We start from the raw sequence: 25,744 nt of genomic DNA, 5'->3' as shown, positions 1-25,744 counted from the left end.
TTTCATCCCACTCTATCCATATTGGGCCAGCATCTGCCATGGAGATGGTTGGTAGCTTTGTTCAGGTTGGCCTTTATTAAAATTCATTCACAGGATATGGGTATTGCTTTTGGCCAGCATTTCTTACCCATCCCTAATTGCTCTTGAGAAGGTGGTGGTGAGCTGACTTCGTGAATTTGTGGTGAAGCACCTCTACTGTACTTTTGAAAAGGCAGTAAGAGTTTTAACAACAGGTTAAAGTCCAACAGGTTTATTTGGTAGCAAATGCCATTAGCTTTTGGAGCGCTGCCCCTTCGTCAGATGGAGTGGATATCTGCTCTCAAACAGGGCATACAGAGACACAAAATCAAGTTACAGAATACTGATTAGAATGCGAATCTCTACAGCCAACCAGGTCTTAAAGATACAGACAATGTGAGTGGAGGGAGCATTAAGCACAGGTTAAAGAGATGTGTAGATTATTGAATTTTTGATTTTTGAAAAGGGACAGTTATGGTATCTTTTGGATTTTATCAGGAAAGTTATTTGTTGTAATATAACAGTTGATGCTGGCAGGGTGGGGGGAAAAGATAGGTGAGCATATGTTTGGTAGCCATTTGGTGTTTGTTTCTCTTATGGCCCAGATTATATTGGTCTACTTGTCAAGACGTCAGGAATGTGCCCTTGACATGTTGTTTATGGCTATGCTGTTAGGCAATAGACAGAACATATGGAGGATGCAGAAGAAGACTCCCCATGGATCCTAGTGTTTTCCGCCAACTTTTACAAATCCACCAGCATACAATACTCTAGCCATTGCAGGGTCACCTAGCTGGGTGCTGGTGAAAAGACTCCAATAAATCTCTCATTTCAAAGAATAGTGGGAACTCTGAGGAGAATCAAAGTGACTTCCTGAGAACTAAAGCACACCTTGATTTGATCCCAGGTGAAGTAATCCTCAGAGATGTTTGGGTTTAAAGTGTAAGTGTTTCCGAAATAGTGTTGTTACAGTTAAAAGTTTTTTCTGGTGTTAATTTTCAGTTAGTGACTGAGAGTTTGAATTTATTTTTAAAGGTTCCTAGTCCCCACTGAGATTGTAACAAGTGAACTTGGGTACAAAGGTCTGTATTCTAAATTAATTCTAGGGAGATTTAAACATTCCTAAGGGGCTCCAAGAAACATGTTAAAACAGGTTTCACATCACAGTGGAGTTATACTCTGCACAGTATCAAACCCAAGTAATCTTATACTGCTTCTCTGAGGAGTTGGGCTCGACTCTGAATTTATACTGCAATTTTGGCATTTTGCAACTTTTTTTACATGGCACTACATTTACAGCACAAATATACCCTAAATGTGCCCTGGTAATGCCATTAAGTGGATCTAATATTCATTACTGCTATATGATTATCAAAGACACTGAGACCAAATGATCAGGAACTTACTCATGATGTGCCTGATTTCTGGCCATTCAGTTTGTTGTTCAAGTGTAGCTTTCAGTTTAGAGCAGAAATGAACGTGAGCCACATAATCCAACATCACACGGACCACTTTCCCAGATAGATGCTTTAACCAGTTTAATGTAATTACTTCACAAAACTGTAATAAAAATTCAAAAGATTAAATATTTGTATTAATTTCATATCATTGTTTTCTTTTCAAATTACTACAAAGAAACATTGGCCATGGCTGACTAAATTCAATAATATTCCAATACAGTAAAGATTTAGCTCGAATGAAGGCACGGCTGTTGGAATATTCAAATTAGTGAACTAAACTATTTCATTTGTTCTTGAAGCTCCAGAAATTTGTGTTCTGGAATTTATACCTCAGCTGCCCACCTTTTTAAATTCATTATCATTTTGGTGAATTTTCTGTATTTTGGGTTAAAATACTTCAGGGCTGAAGAGTGAAACCTTTCCACTTTTGGCATAGTTTCAGTACTGAGCAGTGCTGACTCATCAGATAAAGAGACTGAATGGGAAACAGCAAGCGGCTGGTCAGTTATGCAGAGGAAGCTGGATCCTGCCTCCAGAAGTTACTTTAAGACGAGCAGAAGTGTAATTACTGAAATATCTTCCCCTCCCTTGTCCAAAGCCATGGAACTCGCTTGCCTTTTTGACTGAGATCAACTAAATTAACCCAGAATCTGTGTGCGCTTACTTCATGGTTATAGGTGCACAAAGTATCTGGATTAAAAATCTGAGCTTCTGGAAGATAGGTAAGGATGTAAGATAAAAGTCCTCGTGGCCTCAGGCTAAAGCTTCGGAGGAGGTTTGGCCCTCGGACATGAAGTGGGCAAGCTCACTGGCATGTGGACACGCCTGGCACTCATGAACCAAGCTGCCAGCCAAATAGCTCCATTGACTTGTGGATACCTCAGAAGAGTTGAAACACTGACAAAAACTCTGGAATGGAACCCAAAGGCACATGGATGTCCAAACCTGTCATTTTTCCAGCAACTCCTGCACCAAATCTGATGCCAATTGCAATTCTTGGCATACAAAAAACAAAGAACAGTACAGCACAGGAAACAGGCCCTTCGGCCCTCCAAGCCTGTGCCGCTCCTTGGTCCAACTAGACCAATCGTTTGTATCCCTCCATTCCCAGGCTGCTCATGTGACTATCCAGGTAAGTCTTAAACGATGTCAGCGTGCCTGCCTCCACCACCCTACTTGGCAGCGCATTCCAGGCCCCCACCACCCTCTGTGTAAAAAACGTCCCTCTGATATCTGAGTTATACTTCGCCCCTCTCAGCTTGAGCCCGTGACCCCTCGTGATCGTCACCTCCGACGTGGGAAAAAGCTTCCCACTGTTCACCCTATCTATACCCTTCATAATCTTGTACACCTCTATTAGATCTCCCCTCATTCTCCGTCTTTCCAAGGAGAACAACCCCAGTCTACCCAATCTCTCCTCATAGCTAAGACCCTTGGACTTTGGACTTAACTGGGGAAATCGAGAGGAAGATCCTGACATTTGTCAGCCCAGTCCATAATTTTTGCCGAGGCTACACCCTGGAGAGGACATTCCAGTTTAACTGCAGAGTGTTAACACAGGAGACAGCAGCTACAAGTGATACACTCAACTGGTGCAGAAAACTAGACTGCAGCCAAGGGTGGGAAGAAACATTGTATCCCACTGGTCAGCCACCGCCCAGTTCAAGTGGGACAGCTCTCAACTAGTAAGGTGCTGGCCATTTGCTTCAATGGGTGCTTAGAGCCTAGAATGTCTGTTCAACATGTGGGCAGAATCCATCACACAAATAAACAGAAAGAAAGAAGATAACAGTTCTTCAATCGGTAAATTGGAATATCTGGATCACCTGCATGGAAATTTGCAGTTGATTAATTATGCTCACAATTCAGCTGTGATCAAGATGGAATTTGAGAGGCTGAACATTGACATTCTTTCCCTACGTGAGACCAGGTTCACCGAGAGCAGAGCACTGAAAGAAAAACATTATGGGGGTGATTTTACCTCACGTTGTGCTTGTTTTCAGGGGTGACGTGGTAAAGTGGGCGTAAAGCGCTTAGCGCAATTGGAATTAGTTTGCATGACTGTCACCATTTTACGAGCGCCAGATTTCCAACCTCTCGTTGGAAATGAGCGAGAGGCAGGTTAATGTATTTACATTTATTTTAATGCTGTTTTACATCTACTTAGTGAGCCCGGCACTCAGTCGTCTGGTCTCGCCCCCCCTTTATGCCCTCGCCAGGAAAGGTTCATGCCGGCAAGGAATCGACATGCTCCACGTGAATAGCCTCGCCGGTGGAAATGGAGGCCATGAGGCCCCCCCCCCCCCGGAGAGGCCGAGGGGAACGGAGGGGTGCCCCTTGGGCAGTGCCACCCTGACACCTGGGCAGTGCCAGGAGGCGGGGCTAGTAGGGCTGGGGCCAGTGGAGGTGGGGTTAGTGGGGGTGGTGCAGTGGGGGCAGAGCTAATGGGGAGGGGCTAATTGGGAGGGGGCCCACTGCCACTCTGCAGCAATCGGTGGGGTGGGGGGTGGGGGGGGGGGGGGCGGCGGGGCTGCGATCGGTGGGGCAAGACAGCGGGTCCGTGATCAGTGGGGAAGGGGGTGTCCGTGATCGGTCTGGGTGGCAGGGGGGTCGGCAGGGCCCATATGTCGGGCTGTGGGCCCCAGTGATTGCAGGGGGGGAGCTACTTCAGGCAGCCTGCACTAGGAAGGGTCTGCCAGCCCTCTCTTTTCTGTCAGACTCCTGCTACTGCTAATGCGCATGTGCAGCATCAGAGGCCTGCATGTGCGCACTATCTCCCTCTGCAGGCTTTTGGAAGTGTTAAGCCCCGCCCACAGGCTTCTGCAGCGAGCAACAGGCTTGCTCAGAATTTTGCAGACAGAATGTATATAGGGGGGCCTGAAAACATGCCCAAAAGACGGATCTGAAACTCTCCCAATTTCAAGTCCGCCCAGCACTTAGAAGGTAAAATCGCTCCCTTTATGTTTATCTGGTAGGGGAAGAGATCAGAGGAAAGAGACAAGTTCTAAAAGGAGCCTGACACTTCTATTAGCAGAATTAATCAGTCAGAACATCTTTACCTACTGGATGATTTACATGTAAGAGTGAGCATTGACCAAAAGGCAAGGTGACACTGGTTAGCACTGCTGCCTCACAGCATCAGGGACCCGGGTTCGATTCCAGCCTTGTGTGACTGTGTGGAGTTTGTACGTTGTCCCTGTGTCTGCATTGGTTTCCTATGGGTGCTCCTCCCACAGTCCAAAGATGTACAAATGAGGTGGATTGGCCATTGGAAATTGCCCCTGTGTCCAAAGATGTGTAGGTTAGATGGATTAGCCATGGTAAACATGGGGTTGTGTGGATAGGGCAGGGGGTTGGGTCTGGGTAAGACACTCTTTCAGAGAGTCGATGTGGACTTGATGGGCTGAATGGCCTCTTTCTGCACTGTGGGAATTCTAGGATTAGGCATGGGCTCTTCTTTATGACCTGGGAAAGATAAATGAGAATGGACTGAGATGGCTTGAGCCTTGCTGCTATCATGAGCTTTGTGTAACTAACAGCTTCTTTCAGAACAAACCATGCCACAAGGTGTCCTAGAGACATCCAGGTTCAAGACACTGGCACCAGGAGGATCCGATCATCATTAGAAACATTCTCAACACATTTAACAACCACAATGCTGACTGTGATACAGATCACTCCCTGGTATGTGCCAAGGTTAGGATGCAACCCTTGAAATATTTCCATTCAAAGCAGAAATATCAATGTCAGCCACACTGCCTACCCAGATAAAAACCAACAGTCCCACAACTCAACTGAGCTGGCACTCTCCAGCATGCCCACACAGGAATGCAGAAGCAAAATGGAACATACTTCCAGACACCATCTGCAATACTGCACGCTCAACATCGGGGAATCAAGAGCTTTAAAAATGCTGACTGGTTCAAGGCTAACATCATGGTGTTGGAACTTGTTATTGAAAGAAGTTTATTAAAAGTTTATTTATTAGTCACAAGTAGGCTTACATTAACACTACAATACAGTTACTGTGAAAATCCCCCAGTCGCCACACTCCGGCACCTGTTCGGGTATGCTGAGGGAGAATTTATCATGCCCATTGCACCTAACCAGCACATCTTTCAGACTATGGGAGGAAACGGAGCACCCAGAGGAAACACAGGTAGAACGTGCAGACTCTGCACAGACAGTGACCCAAGCCGGGAATCAAACCCGGGTCCCTGGCGCTGTGAGGCAGCAGTGCTAACCACTGTGATGCTCCACTAAGCAGTCCACTCTCAGTAATTAGAAGAGAGATCTGAGTGAGAAGTCTCTATACTAAGAGCTGCTTGAAGTAAAATCCAACAGATTGCTAGGCAGTGCATCAGTATTGCTGGTTACAACATTGCCAGAATGTACAGATATCTTTCGAGATAAGTAATGCTAGGGACATGCATGAAGGGATCAAAAGGCAACAGGTTCCTCAGCAAATAAAACAGCTCAACTAAAACAAAGGCAGGGAAGATAATCACTGACTGCAATAAACAGTTGAAGAGATGGAAAGAACATGACCTTGAGTTTTACTCTAGGTTTACACACCAAGGAAACTCAGGACACCATAGAACACCTGTCAGTCATGGCAGAGCAGGGATCTGTCACAAAGCCATTGTCAAGTACCCAATTACTCTTGACATTGAAATATGCAGAATAATCCAGTACCTACCATGTTGTCTTTAATAACTGATGGTGTCCATCCTTCAGAAGAAAACGTGGGATGAATTTTGTTTTCATGTGGACAATCAAAACAGCGATGGATGTCGTAGCCGTAACTGAACAACATCCTCAACATAACTTCATCATTTAATGCATACTGCAGAGCAGATGGGAAGTGAGTTGTGTTCACTCTGCAATAGTAATTTACATTGGCTCCGTGGCGAAGAAGCAAGTTCATGAGTTCATAGTTGCCCAGTCTCAGAGATAGCTGCAGACAATTGATGGGATCTTGGTTTGGTAACGCCCCAGCCTCCAGGAGGAGCCGAGCCGAGCAGACATCATTGTTTGACACGGCAAAATAGAGAGCAGATTTCCTGTGATCATCATAACCTCTGCGGAGCCTTTGACTGAGCATGAAATTGACATCAAAGCGGAGCTGCAGAAGCAACCTGAGGCATTCTTGCTGCCCTCCTGCTGCTGCAGAATGCACTGGGCTAATCCCACTCTCCTTAATAGCAGAGTAATCCGTCGCTGGAACCAACAGCTTCACCGATCTACGGTAAACCAGGCAAGAAAACGTTTCAGTAATTGAAAAAAGCTGCAAATCATAGAAATCAGAAATAACACCTAACATTTCAGAGATACACTGGATCCACTGACACTAAAAAAAGGAGAAAGGTGAAAATATTTCAGGACAAAGGGTTTCCAATTTAAGCATTGAGCTCTTCATTTTTTAACACAAATGTTGAGCAACAAATTGTATTTTCCAGCAATTCGGGCTTTTATTTCATGTTAAACTGAGCACTAAAGCTGAACGGAAGTTCCCTTATTCTGATTTGTTTACACAAGTCTGCCAATTTCGGGCTGCTAGTGTTCCCAAACTACAGCTGACAGCACATGCACTGCCCCCTCACTGTCAGCTATAGTTAGATATGATTTGACTTATCTTGCTAGGGAGGTGGTGGAGACTGAATTCGTCACGGGTTTTGCAAGCTACTGTAGAATTTGCCAATTCCATTTCTAGCCATCAGCTGATGGAGAATGTAAACAGGGATACAGGAAACTCTGCTGAAATGCAAAAGTTGGTATGATATCATTATTAGTTTCTTATATCTCATGGATGCTTACACCTGGCATTATCCAGTGTCACCAAGCTACTGTGAGGATATGTTTTCTAACTCCTGCCGCTTGAGTATTTGACACACCATAACATTCAAGGCTATGGGCCAAGTGCTGGCAAGTGGGATTAGGTGGGCAGGTCAGTGCCTTTCATGTATCAGTGCAGACTCGATAGGCTGAAGGGCCTCTTCTGTGATTCTGTGATCTAGATTTACACAGAATGTGCAAGTGTGACAGTAATTTCAGTAATATCTCCCATTTAAAAAGGGATCATAGACTGATATTCCCAACAATTTAACAATTATTCTTTTATTTAGAAGCAGTGCTGATAAGTGACATGTTTTGCATTTTTTTTCAATGGAGTTCTGGCAGTGGCTGGTGATAAGGTGCTTTGCCAGTTCCCAGCTGTGGAGATCTTATGGTTCAGTAGAGCTTCTATAGGTATGTTAGGAGCAAAAGGATAGTGAGGGATAAAATTGGTCCTCTTGAAGACCAGAGTGGTACACTGTGTATGGAACCAAAAGAGATGGGGGAGATACTAAATGGTTTTTTTGCATCCGTATTTACTGAGGAAACGGGCATGGAGTCTACGGAAATAGGGCAAACTGGTAGGGAGGCCATGGAACCTTTACAGATTAAAGGGGAGGAGGTGCTCGCTGTCTTGAGGCAAATCAGAGTGGATAAATCCCCAGGACTGGACAGGGTATTCCCACGGACCTTGAGGGAAGCTAGTGTTGAACTTGCAGGGGCCCTGGCAGACATATTTAAAATGTCAGTATTCACGGGGGAGGTGCCGGATGATTGGAGGGTGGCTCATGTTGTTCCGTTGTTTAAAAAAGGTTCCAAAAGAAATCCGGGAAATTATCGGCCAGTAAGTTTGACGTCGGTGGTGGGCAAGTTATTGGAAGGTGTGATACGGGATAGGATCTACAAATATTTGGATAGACAGGGACTTATTAGGGAGAGTCAACATGGCTTTGTGCGTGGTAGGTCATGTTTGACCAATCTATTAGAGTTTTTCGAGGAGATTACCAGGAAAGTGGATGAAGGGAAGGCGGTGGATGTTGTCTACCTGGATTTCAGCAAGGCCTTTGACAAGGTCCCTCATGGGAGGTTAGTTAGGAAGGTTCAGTCGCTAGGTATACATGGGGAGGTAGTAAATTGGATAAGACACTGGCTCAATGGAAGAAGCCAGAGAGTGGTTGTGGAGGATTGCTTCTCTGAGTGGAGGCCTGTGACTAGTGGTGTGCCGCAGGGATCGGTGTTGGGTCCATTGTTGTTTGTCATCTATATCAATGATCTGGATGATAATGTGGTCAATTGGATCAGCAAGTTTGCTGATGATACAAAGATTGGAGGTGCAGTGGACAGTGAGGAAGGTTTTCAAAGCTTGCAGAGGGATTTGGACCAACTAGAAAAATGGGCTGAAAAATGGCAAATGGAATTTAATGCAGACAAGTGTGAGATATTGCACTTTGGAAGGACAAATCAAAGTAGAACGTACAGGGTAAATGGTAGGACTCTGAAGAGTGCAGTTGAACAGAGAGATCTGGGAATACAGGTACAGAATTCCCTAAAAGTGACGTCACAGGTGGATAGGGTCGTAAAGAGTGCCTTTGGTACATTGGCCTTTATAAATCGGAGTATCGAGTATAAAAGTTGGAGTGTTATGGTAAGGTTATATAAGGCATTGGTGAGGCCGAATTTGGAGTATTGTGTACAGTTTTGGTCACCTAGTTACAGGAAGGATGTAAATACGATTGAAAGAGTGCAGAGAAGGTTCACAAGGATGTTGCCGGGACTTGAGAAGCTGAGTTACAGAGAGAGATTGAATAGGTTGGGACTTTATTCCCTGGAGCGTAGAAGATTGAGGGGAGATTTGATAGAGGTGTATAAGATTTTGATGGGTATAGATAGAGTGAATGCAAGCAGGCTTTTTCCGCTGAGGCTAGGGGAGAAAAAAACCAGAGGGCATGGGTTAAGGGTGAAAGGAGAAAAGTTTAAAGGGAATATTAGGGGGGGCTTCTTCACGCAGAGAGTGGTGGGAGTGTGGAATGAGCTGCCAGATAAAGTGGTAAATGCGGGGTCACTTTTAACATTTAAGAAAAACTTGGACGGGTTCATGGATGAGAGGGGTGTGGAGGGATATGGTCCAAGTGCAGGTCAGTGGGACTAGGCATAAAATGGTTCGGCACAGACAAGAAGGGCCAAAAGGCCTGTTTCTGAGCTGTAATTTTCTATGGTTCTATGGTTTCTAGTAGGACGTGCCCCAGTCTCTGAGCTAGAAACTCAGGGTTCAAAAGCCACTCTGGGGGTTTTAGCCATGGAAAGAATGTCTATGATGTGGTTCAACTGACTGATAAATCATCCTGTTGATTCTTCCAGTACTACCCCACTATTCCCCAAAGGGGAAAAAAAGTATGAAGATACAAAACATCTATGAAATGAAAGGAAAATGTTGCGGATGCCAGAAATCTAAACTAAAAACAGAAGGTGCTGGAAATACTCAACAGGCCTGGCAGCATCTGTGAAAGAGAAACAGCAATGAACCACCATGAAACACATCAACCCCTCATCCCACTGTCAGCAATTTGCAGGGACTGCTCCCTCTGTGACACCCTGGTTCACTTCTCCATCGCCCCCAACTCCTCATCCCCTTCCCACGACACCTTCCCTTGCAAATGCCAAAGGTGTAGTTTTAAAGTTTAGAGTCATAGAGGTTTACAGCATGGAAACAGGCCCTTCGGCCCAACTTGTCCATGCCGCCCTTTTTTTTAAAAACCCCTAAACTAATCCCAATTGCCCGCATTTGGCCCATATCCCTCTATACCCATTGTACCCATGTAACTATCTAAATGCTTTTTAAAAGACAAAATTATACCCGCCTCTACTACTACCTCTGGCAGCTTGATCCAGACACTCACCATCCTCTGTGTGAAAACATTGCCCCTCTGGACACTTTTGTATCTCTCCCCTCTCACCTTAAACCTATGCCCTCTAGTTTTAGATTTCCCTACCTTTGGGAAAAGATATTGACTATCTAGCTGATCTGTGCCCCTCATTATTTTACAGACCTCTATAAGATCACCCCTCAGCCTTCTACGCTCCAGAGAAAAAAGTCCCAGTCTATCCAGCCTCTTCTTATAACTCAATCCATCAAGTCCCGGTAACATCCTAGTAAATGTTTTCTGCACTCTTTCTAGTTTAATAATATCCTTTCTATAATAGGGTGACCAGAATTGTACACAGTATTCCAAGTGTGGCCTTACCAATGTCTTGTACAACATCAACAAAACATTCCAACTCCTGTATTCAATGTTCTGACCGATGAAACCAAGCATGCCGAATGCCTTCTTCACCACTCTGTCCATCTGTGACTCCACTTTCAAGAAGCTATGAACATGTACCCCTAGATCTCTTTGTTCTGTAACTCTCCCCAACGCCCTACCATTAACTGAGTAAGTCCTGCCCTGGTTCAATCTACCAAAATGCATCACCATGTTTATTTATTCTTCTCATAAGTAGGCTTATAGTAACATAAATGAAGTTGCTGTGAAAATCCCCTAGTCGCCACACTCCAGTGCCTGTTTGGGTACACTGGAGGAGAATTTAGCATGATCAATGCACCTAACCAGCACGTCTTTCAGACTGTGGGAGGAAACCCACAGAGACACGGGGAGAATGTCTAGACTCTGCACAGACAGTGACCCAAACCGGGAATCAAACCTGGGTCCCTGACGCTGTGAGACAGCAGTGCTAACCACTGTGCCACTGTGTCGCTGTGTGCCCCTTTATCTCCTCCCTCACTGTTTAAGGCCCCAAACTCTTCTTTCAGGTGAAGCAACATGTCACGTGCACCACATTCAATTTAGTGTACTATATTCGCTACTCCAATGTGGTCTCCTCTACACTAAGGAAACTGGGCAATGACTTGTGCTCAGCTCACAAGCATAGCTCCAACCTTCCTGCCGCTTGCCATTTTAACTCAGCCCACATTTTGCTCTCATGCCTACAGGTCCATCCTTGACCTGCTGCAATGATCCAGTGAAGCCCAGTGCAAACTGGAGGAGCAGCATCTCATCTTCCAACTGGGCACATTGCAGCCCTCAGGACTCAACATTGAGTTCAACAACTTTGACTGTGACCTTTCTCTTTTTTAACCAACTGGGCCATCTGCCACTTGTTCTTAAGTTTTGCTTTCACTGAGCACTGACCTTCGCCTTCCCATTAGCACATTCTGCTGTCTTTACTTTAAGCCACTATCAGCGCTTTCCAATGTTCTTCACACTACCACACTTCCTCTGTCTTGTGTCCTACACATCTTTGTTGCTAAACCTCCTCGCTACCACCTTCTATTTTGCTTTACCCACTCCTATACAGTATCCAATCCATCACATTTCTCCCCCTCATTAACTCTGAAGAAGAGTCATACAGTCTCGAATCATTGACTCTGTTTCTCTCTCCACAGATGCTGCCAGGCCTGCTGAGTTTTCCCAATATTTTCTGTTTTGATATTATACGAGAGAGAAACAGAGCGGAATCCAGGCTGACTCTTTTTCATATTGGGCCTGAAATGTCCAAGCTGTTTCTCTCTGCACACATACTGCCAGGCCTGCTGTGTATTTCCAGAACCTTCTGTTTTTATTTTACAGCTGGGACTCCCTCCACAGGTAGAGTTCTGATAAAAGATCATTGACCTAAAACACTGAGCCAGATTTTTCAGCCAGTGGTGATGCTGGGGTGATCACCGCTGAGTGTGGGGTTATTACAACCCTACCCTTTTCCATTCTTGCATCCAGATCTTCCTATCCCGGCTGCAGCTGCACCATCCATGGAGGGCAATGTGGCAGCGGAGAGGCCAGGCCCTTTTACAACACCAGCTGCCATGTTCAGGTAATATTTTAAAGATCTTAAGGGATTTAGTGGGTTGGTGAGTGAGTGGATGGGAGAGTGGGGGCGGCTGAGTGGATGGGTGAGTGGGTATGGGATGTGCATGTGGGTGGGAGGGGTGCTGAGTGGGCAAGGGGAATGGGTGGTCGGGAAGTGGACAGTCGAATTGGGGGCCATGGGGCAGACTCCAATGTTAATCTCTGACCTACAGTCACAGTACTTTAACATTCATAAACATTTTCCAAAAAAAGGCATTGCAATTTCTCATGAGGTTTTTATTCGTAACATAAAAAAACAAAACCACCATTGTAACTGTGCTCTGCCCAATATGCTTTCCTCAAACTTACTGATAGTGCCCTCTGTATGATGCCCTGTGAATGGGCAGATGACCAGAGTTTTTGGGAACATTGGCGTCAGCCCCATATTCCAATAGGAGTGCCAGGCATTCTGAGTTTGCAACTGTAGCAGCCTCAAATAACACAGACACACCATCAGAAGCCTGAGATAGGACATCAGCTCCTGTGAAAGAGAGACAGGTTAGTGGAAGGTAGGTAGTAGGCTGAAGTTGGATGGGACAGGGGTATAGTGCCCATTCTTTTATACTTAGACTTGGTTTGAATTCAACTCAGAGTGAGATCATGAATGTCCTCTCTCTTGTCAGCTGTTACAGAATAATGTGAAATGAGTTTGAACAAGTCCAATTTCTAAAGACCAAGAGTTTGCAACATATAAATTCCTAAAATTTAGCACTAAACATGAGAGCTAGATTGGAGGGAGAAACAACATTTAAAAAAATAAGATCTGCCGGTGAATATTCCAGTGTGAGAACAGAGTCATCTTTCATGATGCGCTTCCTTATTACCTCAATGGGCACTTTATTTTAAAATAACACCCTAACTATTTTTGAACAGTGATTTGTCCCATAATCCCATATTAAAATATATCCAATTCTAAACTTATCAAACCCCAAAACTTATTTTTACCAACTTCTATAGATGCACCATAAAAAGCATTTTTTCTGGTTTTATCACAGCTCCTGCTCTGACCAAGACCACAAGAAACTGCAAAGGGTTGTGAACAAAACTCAGTCCATCACACAAACCAGACAGTGACCAAAGGCCGGAATTGAACCCGGGTCCCTGGCGCCGTGAGACAGCAGTGCTAATTACTGTGCCACCCCCAATCCTGGGAGCAAGAAGATATAAAGGGATGTAAACAGATTAGTTAATAGAAAAAAACATTTCAGATGGATTTCAACATGGGGTCGTGTGATGTAATCTGCTTTGGATTCAAGAATGTCAATTGGAATATTTTTTGATAGCTGGAGACTGGAGACTGTAAAGGAGAAAAGGGATTTGGATTTACAGATACACAATCAACAAAAGCTAGAGCAGAGGTACAAAGGACAATTAAATAAGGACAGAATGTTGCTCTTTCTCTAAAAGGGGTGAGGGGCAGTGGATTTCAGCAGTGAAGAAGTTGCACACAGCCTTAGTCAGACCCCATCTGGAACACTCTGTTCAGTTCTAGTCTTTAAGGGGGTCTGTACAGATTCACTAAAATTATACTAGCCTTAAAGAATTAAAGTTAGAGAACAAGTTGCATCAACTTGTCTCGCATTCTTTAATTTAGCAGATTGAGGAGTGACCTAATTGAGACATGTCATTCAATAGCCTAGGTACCGAGAAGCTATTTCCTCTGATGGGAGGGGTCTAGGATAAAGGGTAAAATCGTTCGGCCATTCAGGAATGAAATCAGGAAGTACTTTTCACACCAAAGGTAATGAGAAAGTGAAATTCTCTCACCCAGTGGATGCAGAATATATTGAATACTTTAAGGCAAAATTCAACAGATTTTTATTAGGGAAGGATATCAACGGAAAAGGATTGAAAATGAATAAATGGAACTGAGGAACAGATCAGTAATGATCTAATTGAATGGCCAAACAAACTCCTCCTGTTCCTGTGTTCTTAAACAACAAATGTCAACGGGTAATTAAGACCAACCAGCCTGAGACTTTTCATAGATTAAACTCAGGTAATCTGCTTTCTTGCCGCATCCATTAATCCCCTCTTTTTAAAAGCAAATTTTACTTGTCTGCTTCAACAATCTCCCTGGTAATTCATTCCACAGCAACATTGTGAGGAGTTCTGCCCAAGTTCTCCTCTTACTACTGGATTACTAATGAGAGCCACTCCCTGTCCTTACTGCCAAACCCCCCTCAACCTGCCTCACTGCGAACCCCACCACATGACCCTGCCATCACCTGCCTATATCTGGATCCCTCTTCCATCCAAGGCTGTGGCTGAGTGTAGCCGCAGCAGCAACCACCATCACCTCCTTGGTGGCACTGCTACGCACCGGAAAGCTACCAGCCTCTGATTGGCCAGCAGCTCTCGGTGGGCAGGACTTGCACCTCTGGGGTCCGCAGGGAAGGCCTTGGCTGGCTTGTCAAATGCCTGAGTGGCACAAGGTAGAATCATACAGAACAGAAGAGGCCCTTTGGCCCATCAAGATGCGGTGGGCCTTCCCAAAAGGAGGTGATGCGGAAGTCTCGCCAACTCTCTAGCCAGCAGCTGAGACCCTGTCATCTCCACAAGATTCCACCCAGGATTTCAGTGAGTGAGTGGTCAGTCTATTGAAGCGGTTCCTGAGGAAAATGGAAGCCATTAGAATTGACTTATTCAAATGTAACTTAGATAGGTTTCTCTATACAATTAACATTCTGGAAGAGGGTTGAGGAGTAATTTGAGCCATAAATTGAATAAATACCTGAAGGAGAATAAATTGCAGTGGAAAAAGTAATGAATGGGACATATGGATAGATCGTCAAAGACACAGGCGCAATGGGTCCTGTTGTGCTGTGTTATTCAGCAATTTCATGACACATGGGCAGGGTAGCATGCTTGGGATGAACAGGAAGCTCTGCACTTTTCGTTCCCAAAGCTCTCCACACCAAGTTTTCCCTGTGTTCTGGTTCTGATATAGATTAATTGGTAAAGATTGGCTGCTATGATTTGGCCTATATCGCAGGGGGGTTAGAATATAAAAGCAGAGATGTCTTCCTGCATCTGTACAGGGCATTGGTGAGGCCGCAGCTGGAATACTGTGTGCAGTATTGTTCCCCTTATTTGCGGAAGGATATATTGGCCTTGGAGGGAGTGCAGAGAAGGTTCACCAGGTTGATACCAGAGATGAGAGGTGTTGATTATGAGGAGAGACTGAGCAGATTGCGTTTGTACTCTTTGGAATTTAGAAGGCTGAGGAGAGATCTTATAGAGACCTATAAGATAATGAAGGGGCTGGATAGGGTAGAGGTGGAGAGATTCTTTCCACTTAGAAAGGAAGCTAGAACTAGAGGGCACAGCCTCAAAATAAAGGGGGGTCAGTTTAGGACAGAGTTGAGGAGGAACTTCTTCTCTCAGAGGGTGGTGAATCTCTGGAATTCTCTGCCCACTGAAGTGGTGGAGGCTACCTCATTGAATATGTTTAAATCACGGATAGATGGATTCCTGATCAGTAAGGGAATTAGGGGCTATGGGGATCAGGCGGATAAGTGGAACTGATCCACTTCAGATCAGCCATGATCTTATTGAATGGCGGGGCAGGCTCGAGGGGCTAGATGGCCTACTCCTGCTCCTATTTCTTATGTTCTTATGATCATTCAACTATTCCATTAATTTTGTACCATGTCACTGTTAGGACAATAGATGATTAGTTGCATGGACCTTGGTCTTTTCTTATCTAGCAATTCCTATGTTCTAGTTATTGATGATGCACTGAAAGCGAGGTTTGTATCTCAGCTAGGATCAAGCAAGATACTGCGGCCTTGCATCATTCTGTTGAGCTTCAATTGATGGTGCATCACTCTGCTTTGAGTTTTAATGATCAGACATTGCTTCAGCCATGTAACAATGTGCTCCCTAATCCGTAGGTTCTAAACTATATGAACGATGCATTACCTTTTTGGAGTAAAAGTTTCACCACTTCTGTATATCCATTCTGTGCAGCAAGAGCTAGTGGAGTGAGTCCAAAGGCACTTCTGGGGTCTATGATGGCTCCAGCATGTATCAGTAGATCCACGAAGTCTTTCCTACCCAATTTGGCAGCTTCGTGCAGAGCTGTCCTCTTATTAATGCATTCCAAATTCACAGCTGCCCCAAAACGTAACAGCAGCGAGGTAACATCAGGAGCTCCGTTCCTTATAGCTTTGAAAGGAGAAGGTGGGTTTCATTGGCTTGGCGACATTCAGAATTCAACTAACTTGTAAACAAGATTAACAGTACTTTGGTTATTGATTCTGATAAATTTAGAAAATTTCTCTTGGTAACCAGAAATCTTCTATTTGATTGATCAAGTCTTAGATCCTTTATATAATCTGTTTTGCAGGGACACCAGGATTGCCATAGCTCCCTGCTTCCCATCAAATATTGTCATAGGATCTTTTATATCAATATAATCAAGCTGATGAGCCTGGGTGTAAATGTTACTGGAAAGATGGGTGCAAAATAAGGTCAAAACAAAACTAGGACTGAAGTAAATGAAGGCGCAGACTCTATGGAGTGGTTGCGCCTCCCTTTAGCTATTCTATAGTAACTATATTAACTATATAACTATAGCTATATAGCTATATAACTATAATATTCTATAACAAGTAGAAAAATATTAAAACTCAGAGGAGCAACAAATATTTAATTCTAATGACACCAACATTAAGTCAGGCAATAGCAATAAGTAGGTAGATTGTAAAGTAACTAAATAGATATAGATTTCATTCCTTGATAAATAAGTAGCCCAGATAAGTAGAGACTCACCAACTATTAAAGCAGAATTGCCCTCTTCATCCTTGGCATTGGGATTGCAGTCTTTCACAAGTAAATACTGCACATTATCTATTAGATTCAACTGAACTGCCAAAAAGAGAGGGGTTTCACCCTTCAGGGTTCTGCACTCCCGTGTACTAGGATGAGAAGCTGCAAAGAAATGAGACCTTAGTTAGAAACAAAAACCTAAATTTGTCAATTCAAACACAGTTAAAAGCCAACTATTACCAACCGCACCCAAACTCCATGCAGCGAGAGGTAGTAAGTTGCAATGATTATTATTTTATGTCACATTGCTCTTTATAGCTGGAGTGATGTCCAAAACAAAATCCTTTTCACACAAAGGCTTCTTTATCTCCTACCTGTATGCAGGGAAAGTTTAGCTGTGAGATTTTAACATTTTCAATTAATTCACAATATGAATAATCCTAGCTTTTGTGTTTTCTACTCTCACTGGAAGAATTTCCTTCAGTGTTTGATGTTGAATATTTCCCAATGTGGTCGATTGTAATGTTTGGAGTGTGATTTCTGTCTGTAGTTCTCAGCTCAATTTATAATGTTTTCATAAGCAGTCACATTAGTAATTCCAAGTAATGGAGATTACACCATTTGAAAATCTGGTCTTCGTTGTTTTATACTAGTACAAGTGTAAATTGTGTTTAAAATTTGTCACAGTGGTTAGCACTGCTGCCTCACAGCTCCATGGACCCAGGTTCTGTGCGGAGTTTGCACGTTCTCCCCGTGTCTGCGTGGATTTCCTCCATGTGCTCCGGTTTCCTCCCACACTCCAAAGATGTGCAAGTTAGGTGGATTGGCTATGCTAAGTTGCCCCTTAGTATCCCAAAATGTGCAGGTTAGGGGGATTAACAGGGTAAATATGTGGTTGCAGGGACAGGGCCTGGGTGGGTTGCTCTGTCGGAGAGTCGGTTTGGATTTGATGGGCCAAATGGCCTCCTTCTGCACTGTAGATATTCTATGATAAAGAAAGTGCCATAAGTTGCAAACTTCTGTTTTTGCTTGCTCCCATTGTGAAGCTTGCCTTCCTCTCGTATGTTTTCATGTTCATGGCTGGACTCTACTTTCTGAAAACAAACTGACTTTTCTGAATCTAAATGTATTTTTTACTTACTGTTGTTTACAGGTTTACATTCCACAATTAGTGACAATTGCATCAACTGGAGTCAGTGTGATGCAGTTGATAGGGCTTTTACCTCTAGTTAAAACATTATGGCTTCAAGCTCCACATGAAGACTTAACATGAAATTGACAATTTATTGCAATATTGAAAGTTATTTATCAACAAAATATTTGCAGCAAAAAAGAGCAAAGTCTTAATTGCAGCACAACTGACAAATACATTGCATGAATTGTTCAAACTGTTCACAACAAAACAGGATAAGAGCCCCAAACACCGCAACATCTCACAGCAGCTTCTTGGAAACTCAGTCTGTGATTGTGAATGGTGTGAGGTCATTCCACATGGGGATTTTATTGACCTACATTCGTTGCAAGGTGAGCTGGGAAGAGAAGGGTTTCTGGGTATTGCATTTCTGATGCTTGCATGTGAAGTTACCAGGGGAAGGGGAGGGAGAAGAATGGTGGTGATAGAAGAGTGGATAAGAGTGTTGCAGAGGGAATAGTTCCACCTGGAATGGTGAAAGGTGAGGGAAGGAGAAGATGTGTTTGGTGGTTGAATTCCACAAATCATCCTCTGCCATTTTGGTCACCTCCAGCATGATGCCACCTCCAAAGACATGCTTTTTAAACCTCATTCCTTCTCACTGCACAGAAGGATCCCAAACAGTATCATGTCCTTTCAGATGAAATGGTGATTCTACTTGAATTTATTTGTCATTTAGTACACTATATTTATCGTTTACAACATGGTCTCCTCTACATTTGAAAGGCAAATGCAGGTTGGGTGATCACTTTGCGGAACACCTCCATTTCATCTGCCTGTCCATGACCCTAAGCTTCCTGTTGCCTGCCATTTTACTTTTTTGTCCCACTCTCACTCTGATCTCTCTGTCCTTGGCCTCAAACACATTTAAGCAACAACACTCATCTTTTGATTGGATACTTGACAGCCTTGCGGACTCAGCATTAAGTTCACCAATATCAGATCAAAACCACCACTCCCATTTTATTTCGGATAGTAGCTATTATTGGTAAGGATCTTGCTCCTTCCATTTACACCTTATTCTAGAAGAATCTTGTGTTTCATTACTTGTCCCATTACTATTCCTTATGCCTTGCACCTTAATCCCTTTCATTCCGCTCTGTCACAGATCTTTGCCATCATTCTTCCTCCTCTATATCCCTTTCTGCTGCTGTACTTACTTAAAACCTGTTGCAAATCTAGCTCTTTCCAGTTCTGATGAGATTGGTTATTGATCTGAAATATTAACTCTGTTTCTCTCTCTACAGTTGCTGCCAGACCAGCTTAGTAATTTCCAGCAGTTTTATTTCAGATTTCCAGCACCTGAATTATTTTTCGCTTTTTATAAGGCAACTTCTTTGCCATTTGTCTTTCTATGAAATGAAGCTACTTAACAGAATCCTTAATCCAATTGCAAAGAGGAATTGAATACAATATTTGATAGCTTTTTAGTAATTACTGACAGTTAAAGTGAAGCTAACTGAGCAACTTAACATACTAGGTTAAGCTTAGGTGAGCATGGTCCACATTTAATTCAATGGGTGAGCACTCAAAGTTGAATTCTCCACTCTATCTTTGTGGCTACAAATGTACCACATGGTGTTGTACTAAGTTCAGAGGGACAGAGAGGTCCAATTGTCTATGTTGCATTTGTGGATAACAGTGGAGACAGTATTTACAGTATTACAAATGGTCTCTGTTGTGAAACCACTTTAAGGGATTATGCAAATATTGTGCCCATGTCATCATGGAACCAGGATGATCTGCAGGATGTGTGTGCGTGTGCATGTGTGTGTTTGTGTGTGTGCTGAATCTCTAGAGTACACCTGTTTGTTGAACTCTCATATAACTTGTGTCCTAGTTTTCAAATAAAAGAACCTACTTTATTGTTCAGCAATCTGATGTTGTGTGATTGGTGAGTTTGCATGAATGTAAGTAGCGCAAGTCTCCTTGAGGATACGAAAATCAACAAGGCTTCCCCTGTTGAGTGATGCAGAAGCATTGGGTAAATGCAGGATTGAATTAAGCTGCAGTCTCTGTCAAATTGGCTGTCAATTATTATTCATGGATATCAATAGAACCCCTTGTCCATCATGAGTTGATACGGTTGGCTTTTCTATTGCTGTAGGAAACAACAAGAATTAAGAGGTGCAGCACATCTGAAGAGGTATTTGATCAATCAGGATAAATATTTTCACAGTTTATTTCAGAGAAACAAACAATATCAAAGTTGACATGGTCACCTTCAAAAGTGGCTCCAAGAATTGCCTGATCTAATTGTACAACTGCTTCATGTAGAGGAAGCCAACCTCTGTCATCAGCTTCATTGAACGCAAAGCGATGAATGGACAGCTGATGCACATCTGCTTCCTGGCCTAGAAATGAAATATTCTTCAGTCATGTCATTTATAGGATCCTGATGACAAGAAAATAATTCCAAGAATTAAGACAACCTATCAAGCATGAAATGAAGATCAGATTGTGTCTTGACATATTATGACTGGAATATCCAGGTGTCAAAGGATGTCACGAGACAAATACTAGTAATGCAAGTGGCAGGACCAGCTCAATGGCGATTGATATTTGAGTGAGTAGTTGTGCTCTCATTAGTTCAATGGGATGTGTTTCCTTTCACCTTTCCTTCCCCAGTGGTCAATTCGCCAAACAATTCCTGGAGGAAAACATTAAGCACTAGAAAGCAAACTAAAATTCCCAAAGCATTGTTAATCACAGGGTAAGACATGGGACAATATTGATCCTTATATTTACTATCCCTGCATTACAAGAAAATGAATATTTCTTTGCTGCATTCAAAAGACACCAAACTCCAAAATAAATAAGACACTGTAAAAAGACCAGTCAACCAAGGCCAACAAAGTAAGATACTGCTATCTTAATGTTTACTCAGATTTCTACTTTTAGATGCACAGTTTAAAAATTCTGATTAATAGCAAACCATCTGTAGTCGTACATTCATTCACCTGTTTTTATTGCTTCCACAATCTTCCTGTTCTCCTTACTTGGTAAGAATCTGAACACAAAAGCAAGATTACATATGAATTGCACATTTACAAATATGTTCAGTTTATTATTGCTCCAGACACTCGGGAATGCTTGGGTTTAAGTTGCTTACTTTATACCAATGTGGTTAAACTGTTCAAATCTCAATGCTGCTGAAACATTGAGCTAAACAATTATTTTAATTTCTTAGTCATTTCAAAGTGATATAATTTTACATATACATCAAATACCCAGGCATATGCAAACACCAGGAATACACAATATTTGAAACTTAAATGTTAACAGGTTGCTTTGCCAGACATTAGGTTAAAATAACCCTGTGGCTCTCTGAAACCCTGATGTGACCTCTTTAGGCCTTTCAAGGCTAATGTGTAAAATGATGTGCCATAGCTCCTTCAGTGAGTAAATACATCTTACACTGTGCTACTGAGCTTCATGTCCATGAACAAGTTCAATCCCTGCTCTGTGCTGGGTCAGATTATCTTGACTAGGGTTGCTGTCCAGGCCATTCAATTATTCTTAGTATCTTGGACACAGGCAGAAAATCAATCAATCAGGTTCTTATTCTTGATCGCTCTCTATTGATCTCTGGTGAAAAGTGGTAGTGTGTGGTCGCCAGCTGAGGACTGGATTGGACTTAGTTATGATGCCTTCCATAATGGACACAATGTCAACAATACATGTAAGTTAGCCATGTGGATGAGGTTTTGGGGAATGGGCATGACCTGTGCAGTTATGACCCAACAAGACTTAGGAAAGATTGTCAAAGAGGTGATTGCCTTTTCTAAGTAAGTTCTAAATTAGTAATGGTTTTATTGCTTGCTCATCTCCATGGTGAGCTGCATCTTCGGTAGACCCTTGACCACACTAAATGTCTTCATGGGTTTGGTCCTTTCCCATCAGCATCTAAGTGTTCCTGGCTCCTGCAGACCTTTGTTCCTCAGGGCGACGGTGCTCCCTGAGCTGTGCCAGGTCAGCAACAGACCCTGCTCTTCATTTGCTGAAAGCTACAAGAAGGCAAAGTTGCCTACAGCCTGTAACTCAACCCCTCCTGGTTTCTGTGAACAGATGCAATTGAGCAATCAGTGTTAGTTTCTGTTGATTTATCATCTTCCATATTCAAGGCAGCAATACTTTCTGCAGCCCTTGACTTTCCCTTTGTCTGCACATCATGTACCAAGGCCACCCCTTCATGGGTCACCCCTTCCTGGAAGATAACAGGTGGCTGATCTTTCCTCTCACACATGAATGTACATTCACAATAAGGGTCTTCATTAGGGTCAAAACATCCAAGTCCAGGAGCCACAGGTCAGCCTTGTGTTGGGTGTCCTCCAGTGGCCTTTACAATAACTATGGATACCCAGTACTTGCACTTGTGTCCTGACTACAAGCATGGTGCCTTGAATGCTGTGACTAGGGCACTGGGAAGATGGAGGCTTATGGGACCGATGCTGCCTATGCTCAGCAGATATGGTCATTGATTCCTGGAGACTGCATTGTTCTGACATACCTCTGTAAGGATCAGATGGCGATTAAGACCAAATGCACTGCAGCACAAAACTTGATTGATACCTGGATGTGAAAAATTAGTAAAAGAGCCAAGCTCATTCATTGCGTAGAATTTTAAAGATGGCGAGCGATCAGCACAACTCTAACTCCCATTGCCTTTTAACACTCTCTTGAGCATTGATTGGACAGGACTTCCGACAGCCAATCAGAATGGCTGACAGCTCTGCAACTCAGCGAGGCACAGCATTGCAGTGGTCAGAAGCGGTACTGCAATGCTCTACCTGGAACCAAGACCTTTGAAAAGGTAAGTCCAGGGGGGTGGGAGGGTAGGGGATGCCAGTGGAGGTGGAGGGCAGGCACAGTCATGGCGCTGGGGTGTAGGCCAGGGTAGGGGAGTCCTGGCGCTCCAATGTCCCGGGGGAGGGGGGGGGGGGGGTAGGTGGAATGAACCCCAACTCTGAGGGGTCCTTCAGAGTGAGGTGCACCCCCTTCTGCACGAAATGGGAATAGGTGCAAATGTCATCCTCCCTGTACTCACTCCCATCAGCCTAAGAATTGAGGCTGGGCAGGTAAGGCCCTTGTGGCTATTTAATAAATTAATGGGTGGGTTTCCCGTCTGAGGCCCTGCCCACCCAAGCGTGAATTTACATTTTGGTTTGGACGGGAGGGCCCCTGGGGGGAATCCCACCCATTCAATGGTATGCTTCTCCTGCCTCAGAAGCCAGCTGGGAGGAGTTAAAAATCTGCCCATCGTGTGTGAGACCCTGGAGTTCAGAACTCAGCTGAGCCGTGCCCTCCATGGTTTAAGCAAGACATTTATACAGGGTCCTTCAATCAGCAAGATTTGCTGTGCTGAACTTGCCCTGAGATTCCTCCCAGGCCAATATTTTTCTAGCTTGTTTTTCAAACTACACCATTCTTAGGTGAATGTGAAAGTGGTGCTGTTGATGTTTGAGTGAGACCAGTTTCCAAACTCACACCATCAGCCATTAATTCCTTACATCCTCCTCCATACTTACTGCCTCCTTAATCCTATTCCCCCTGTCACTATCCAGCTTTCCTGTTACACATGACCCCATCACTGTTCATGTTGATATTTCCCCCAATCTCTTTAATGTTGATGTCCTGGTGCAGTTTGTTGATCTGGCCCTTCCCTCTTTGCTGCCACATGCGCCCTGACTTTCTAAGATTCCCCCTTCCCCATGAGACCATTCAATATCCCCTATGACTTTTCAGCTACCAACCTACAGGAAACAAATGCCTCCCCCCGACTGTCACTGTGCCATCGTCATCACAGTACCCTGCCTCCGACCCCAAGGCCAAATTCTTTAGCTACTGAGCACACCCTGCACACCATACTGTGCACAACTGTTGCACAACAGAGAGGCCTTACCCTACCTAAGACTGGCACCAGGATGTGTGTGCCATGCAGAGCCCACTAACATGACCCGCACAGCCCAGAGTAATGTGTTCAAAACGCCCCTGACAGTGTGGCCTCACTCCCAGGACAGTCTGTTAATTTGGAGAGGGAGTATACTTTTGAAGAGTTGGCCTTTTAATGACCATTTATGAGATACAAATGAATGTAAATGTGATTCCCGACATAGATCAGCAGGAAATCCTTTTAACCCCACTCCCCCAATCAAAGTCAGGAGAACTAAATTCCAAACTATTTTTCCACTGATGGAAGCTTAAGTTTTCCATCACGCCAAATGTTTTGCCTCCGCCAACAACGATTCTCACCAGTGACAGACACATTTTGACTCATTACCACTAAAGCTGTGCCTGGCTCGATAGGCACCAGGGAGAAACCAGGTTCGCAACTCCATTATTTCCTTATTATAGCTTGCAGACAGAACAATATCACTAGCACAAATGTTATTGTCAATTATAGTCTGAATAAACTACAGGTATTTTTTTGTGCAGAAAAAGATAGAAGCACTGGTTCGGTATTGCGGAGTAACTTGTTACAAAACAAGGCTGCAATAAGTGAAGAGTGATGGCTTGATGTAGGATGGAAGAATATTACTGCATTGTACCTGAAATCCTCCACTTCAACAGAGGGTAAACAGAGATCCTGGACACTGATGTCAAGCAGACTTTGCTCCAATACATGCTGCATTATTTCGTCATCTGCCCACTCTTCATCTGTTGTAGTCACATTCATAATGACAGCCCAAAGTCAGAGTCTGACCTAAAGATATGTTTCTCTTTCACTCCAACAAAACTGTGTATATTTTTGTAGCCAGAGAATCCTGTGGGTATATGAAAATGGAGTATAATCAATTAACTCTCATTTTCATCCCTCAGTTTTATTATCTTGCTCTCCATCTTAATATATCTTCACATGTGTCTCCCTTCAATTAACCTAGTAGTACAGCATAGCTTTTATAAAGTTTCTGAATTCTGATTCATAATTATTCCTGTTATCGATGAAACCCAAATGATATTGAATTGTTTGAGACAGAAGCAGTCCATGTGCAAATGCAGCAAGACCTGGACAATATCCAGGCTTGGGCTGACAAGCGGCAAATAACATTCACGCCACACAAGGCTGGCACAGTGGCACAGTGGTTAACACTGCTGCCTCACAGTGTCAGGGACCTAGGTTCAATTCCCAGCTTGGGTCACTGTCTGTGTGGATTCTACACATTCTCCCTGTGTCTAAGTGGGTTTCCTCCGGGTGCTCCAGTTTCCTCCCACAGTCCAAAGATGTGCAGGTTAGGTGCAATGGCCAAGCCAAAATTCTCCCTCAGTGTACCCGAACAGGCACCGGAGTGTGGCAACTAGGAGATTTTCACAGTAACTTCATTGCAGTGTTAATGTAAGCCTACTTGTGACTAATAAATAAACATTAACATTAAGTGCCAGGCATCAACCATTGCCACAAAGAGAGGACCTAATCATCATCCCTTGACATTCAATGGCATTACCATCACTATCAACATCCTGGGGGTTATCATTGACCAGAAACTGAACTGGACCAGCCATACAAATACTGTGGCTACAAGAGCAGATCAAATGTATGAATCCTGTGGTGAGCTGTCCACCATCTG

General features: G+C 43.6%; 1 protein-coding gene across 2 annotated transcripts in view; it reads right to left on the bottom strand.

Annotated features, from left to right (window-relative positions):
• Positions 1-25,744, bottom strand: part of asb14a (ankyrin repeat and SOCS box containing 14a) — a 30,498-nt gene that overhangs the window by 2,205 nt on the left and 2,549 nt on the right. Inside the window, exons 2-9 of one of the 2 annotated variants that reach the window (XM_078209597.1) lie at positions 24,728-24,943; positions 21,140-21,189; positions 20,402-20,533; positions 16,991-17,149; positions 16,139-16,384; positions 12,524-12,695; positions 6,178-6,721; positions 1,425-1,578 (exon numbers count right to left, since the gene is read on the bottom strand). In XM_078209597.1, the coding sequence (XP_078065723.1) occupies positions 1,425-1,578; positions 6,178-6,721; positions 12,524-12,695; positions 16,139-16,384; positions 16,991-17,149; positions 20,402-20,533; positions 21,140-21,189; positions 24,728-24,855 (1,585 nt within the window). In that variant the 5' untranslated portion in view covers positions 24,856-24,943. The remainder of the gene's footprint in view (positions 1-1,424; positions 1,579-6,177; positions 6,722-12,523; positions 12,696-16,138; positions 16,385-16,990; positions 17,150-20,401; positions 20,534-21,139; positions 21,190-24,727; positions 24,944-25,744) is intronic. The other variant, XM_078209598.1, reaches the window with a different exon arrangement.

This window comes from Mustelus asterias, chromosome 3 (assembly GCF_964213995.1).
Source record: "Mustelus asterias chromosome 3, sMusAst1.hap1.1, whole genome shotgun sequence".
Classification (NCBI taxonomy): domain Eukaryota; kingdom Metazoa; phylum Chordata; class Chondrichthyes; order Carcharhiniformes; family Triakidae; genus Mustelus; species Mustelus asterias.
The sequence above is the reverse complement of the archived record's forward strand: the minus strand, read 5'-3'. Positions and strand labels throughout refer to the sequence as shown.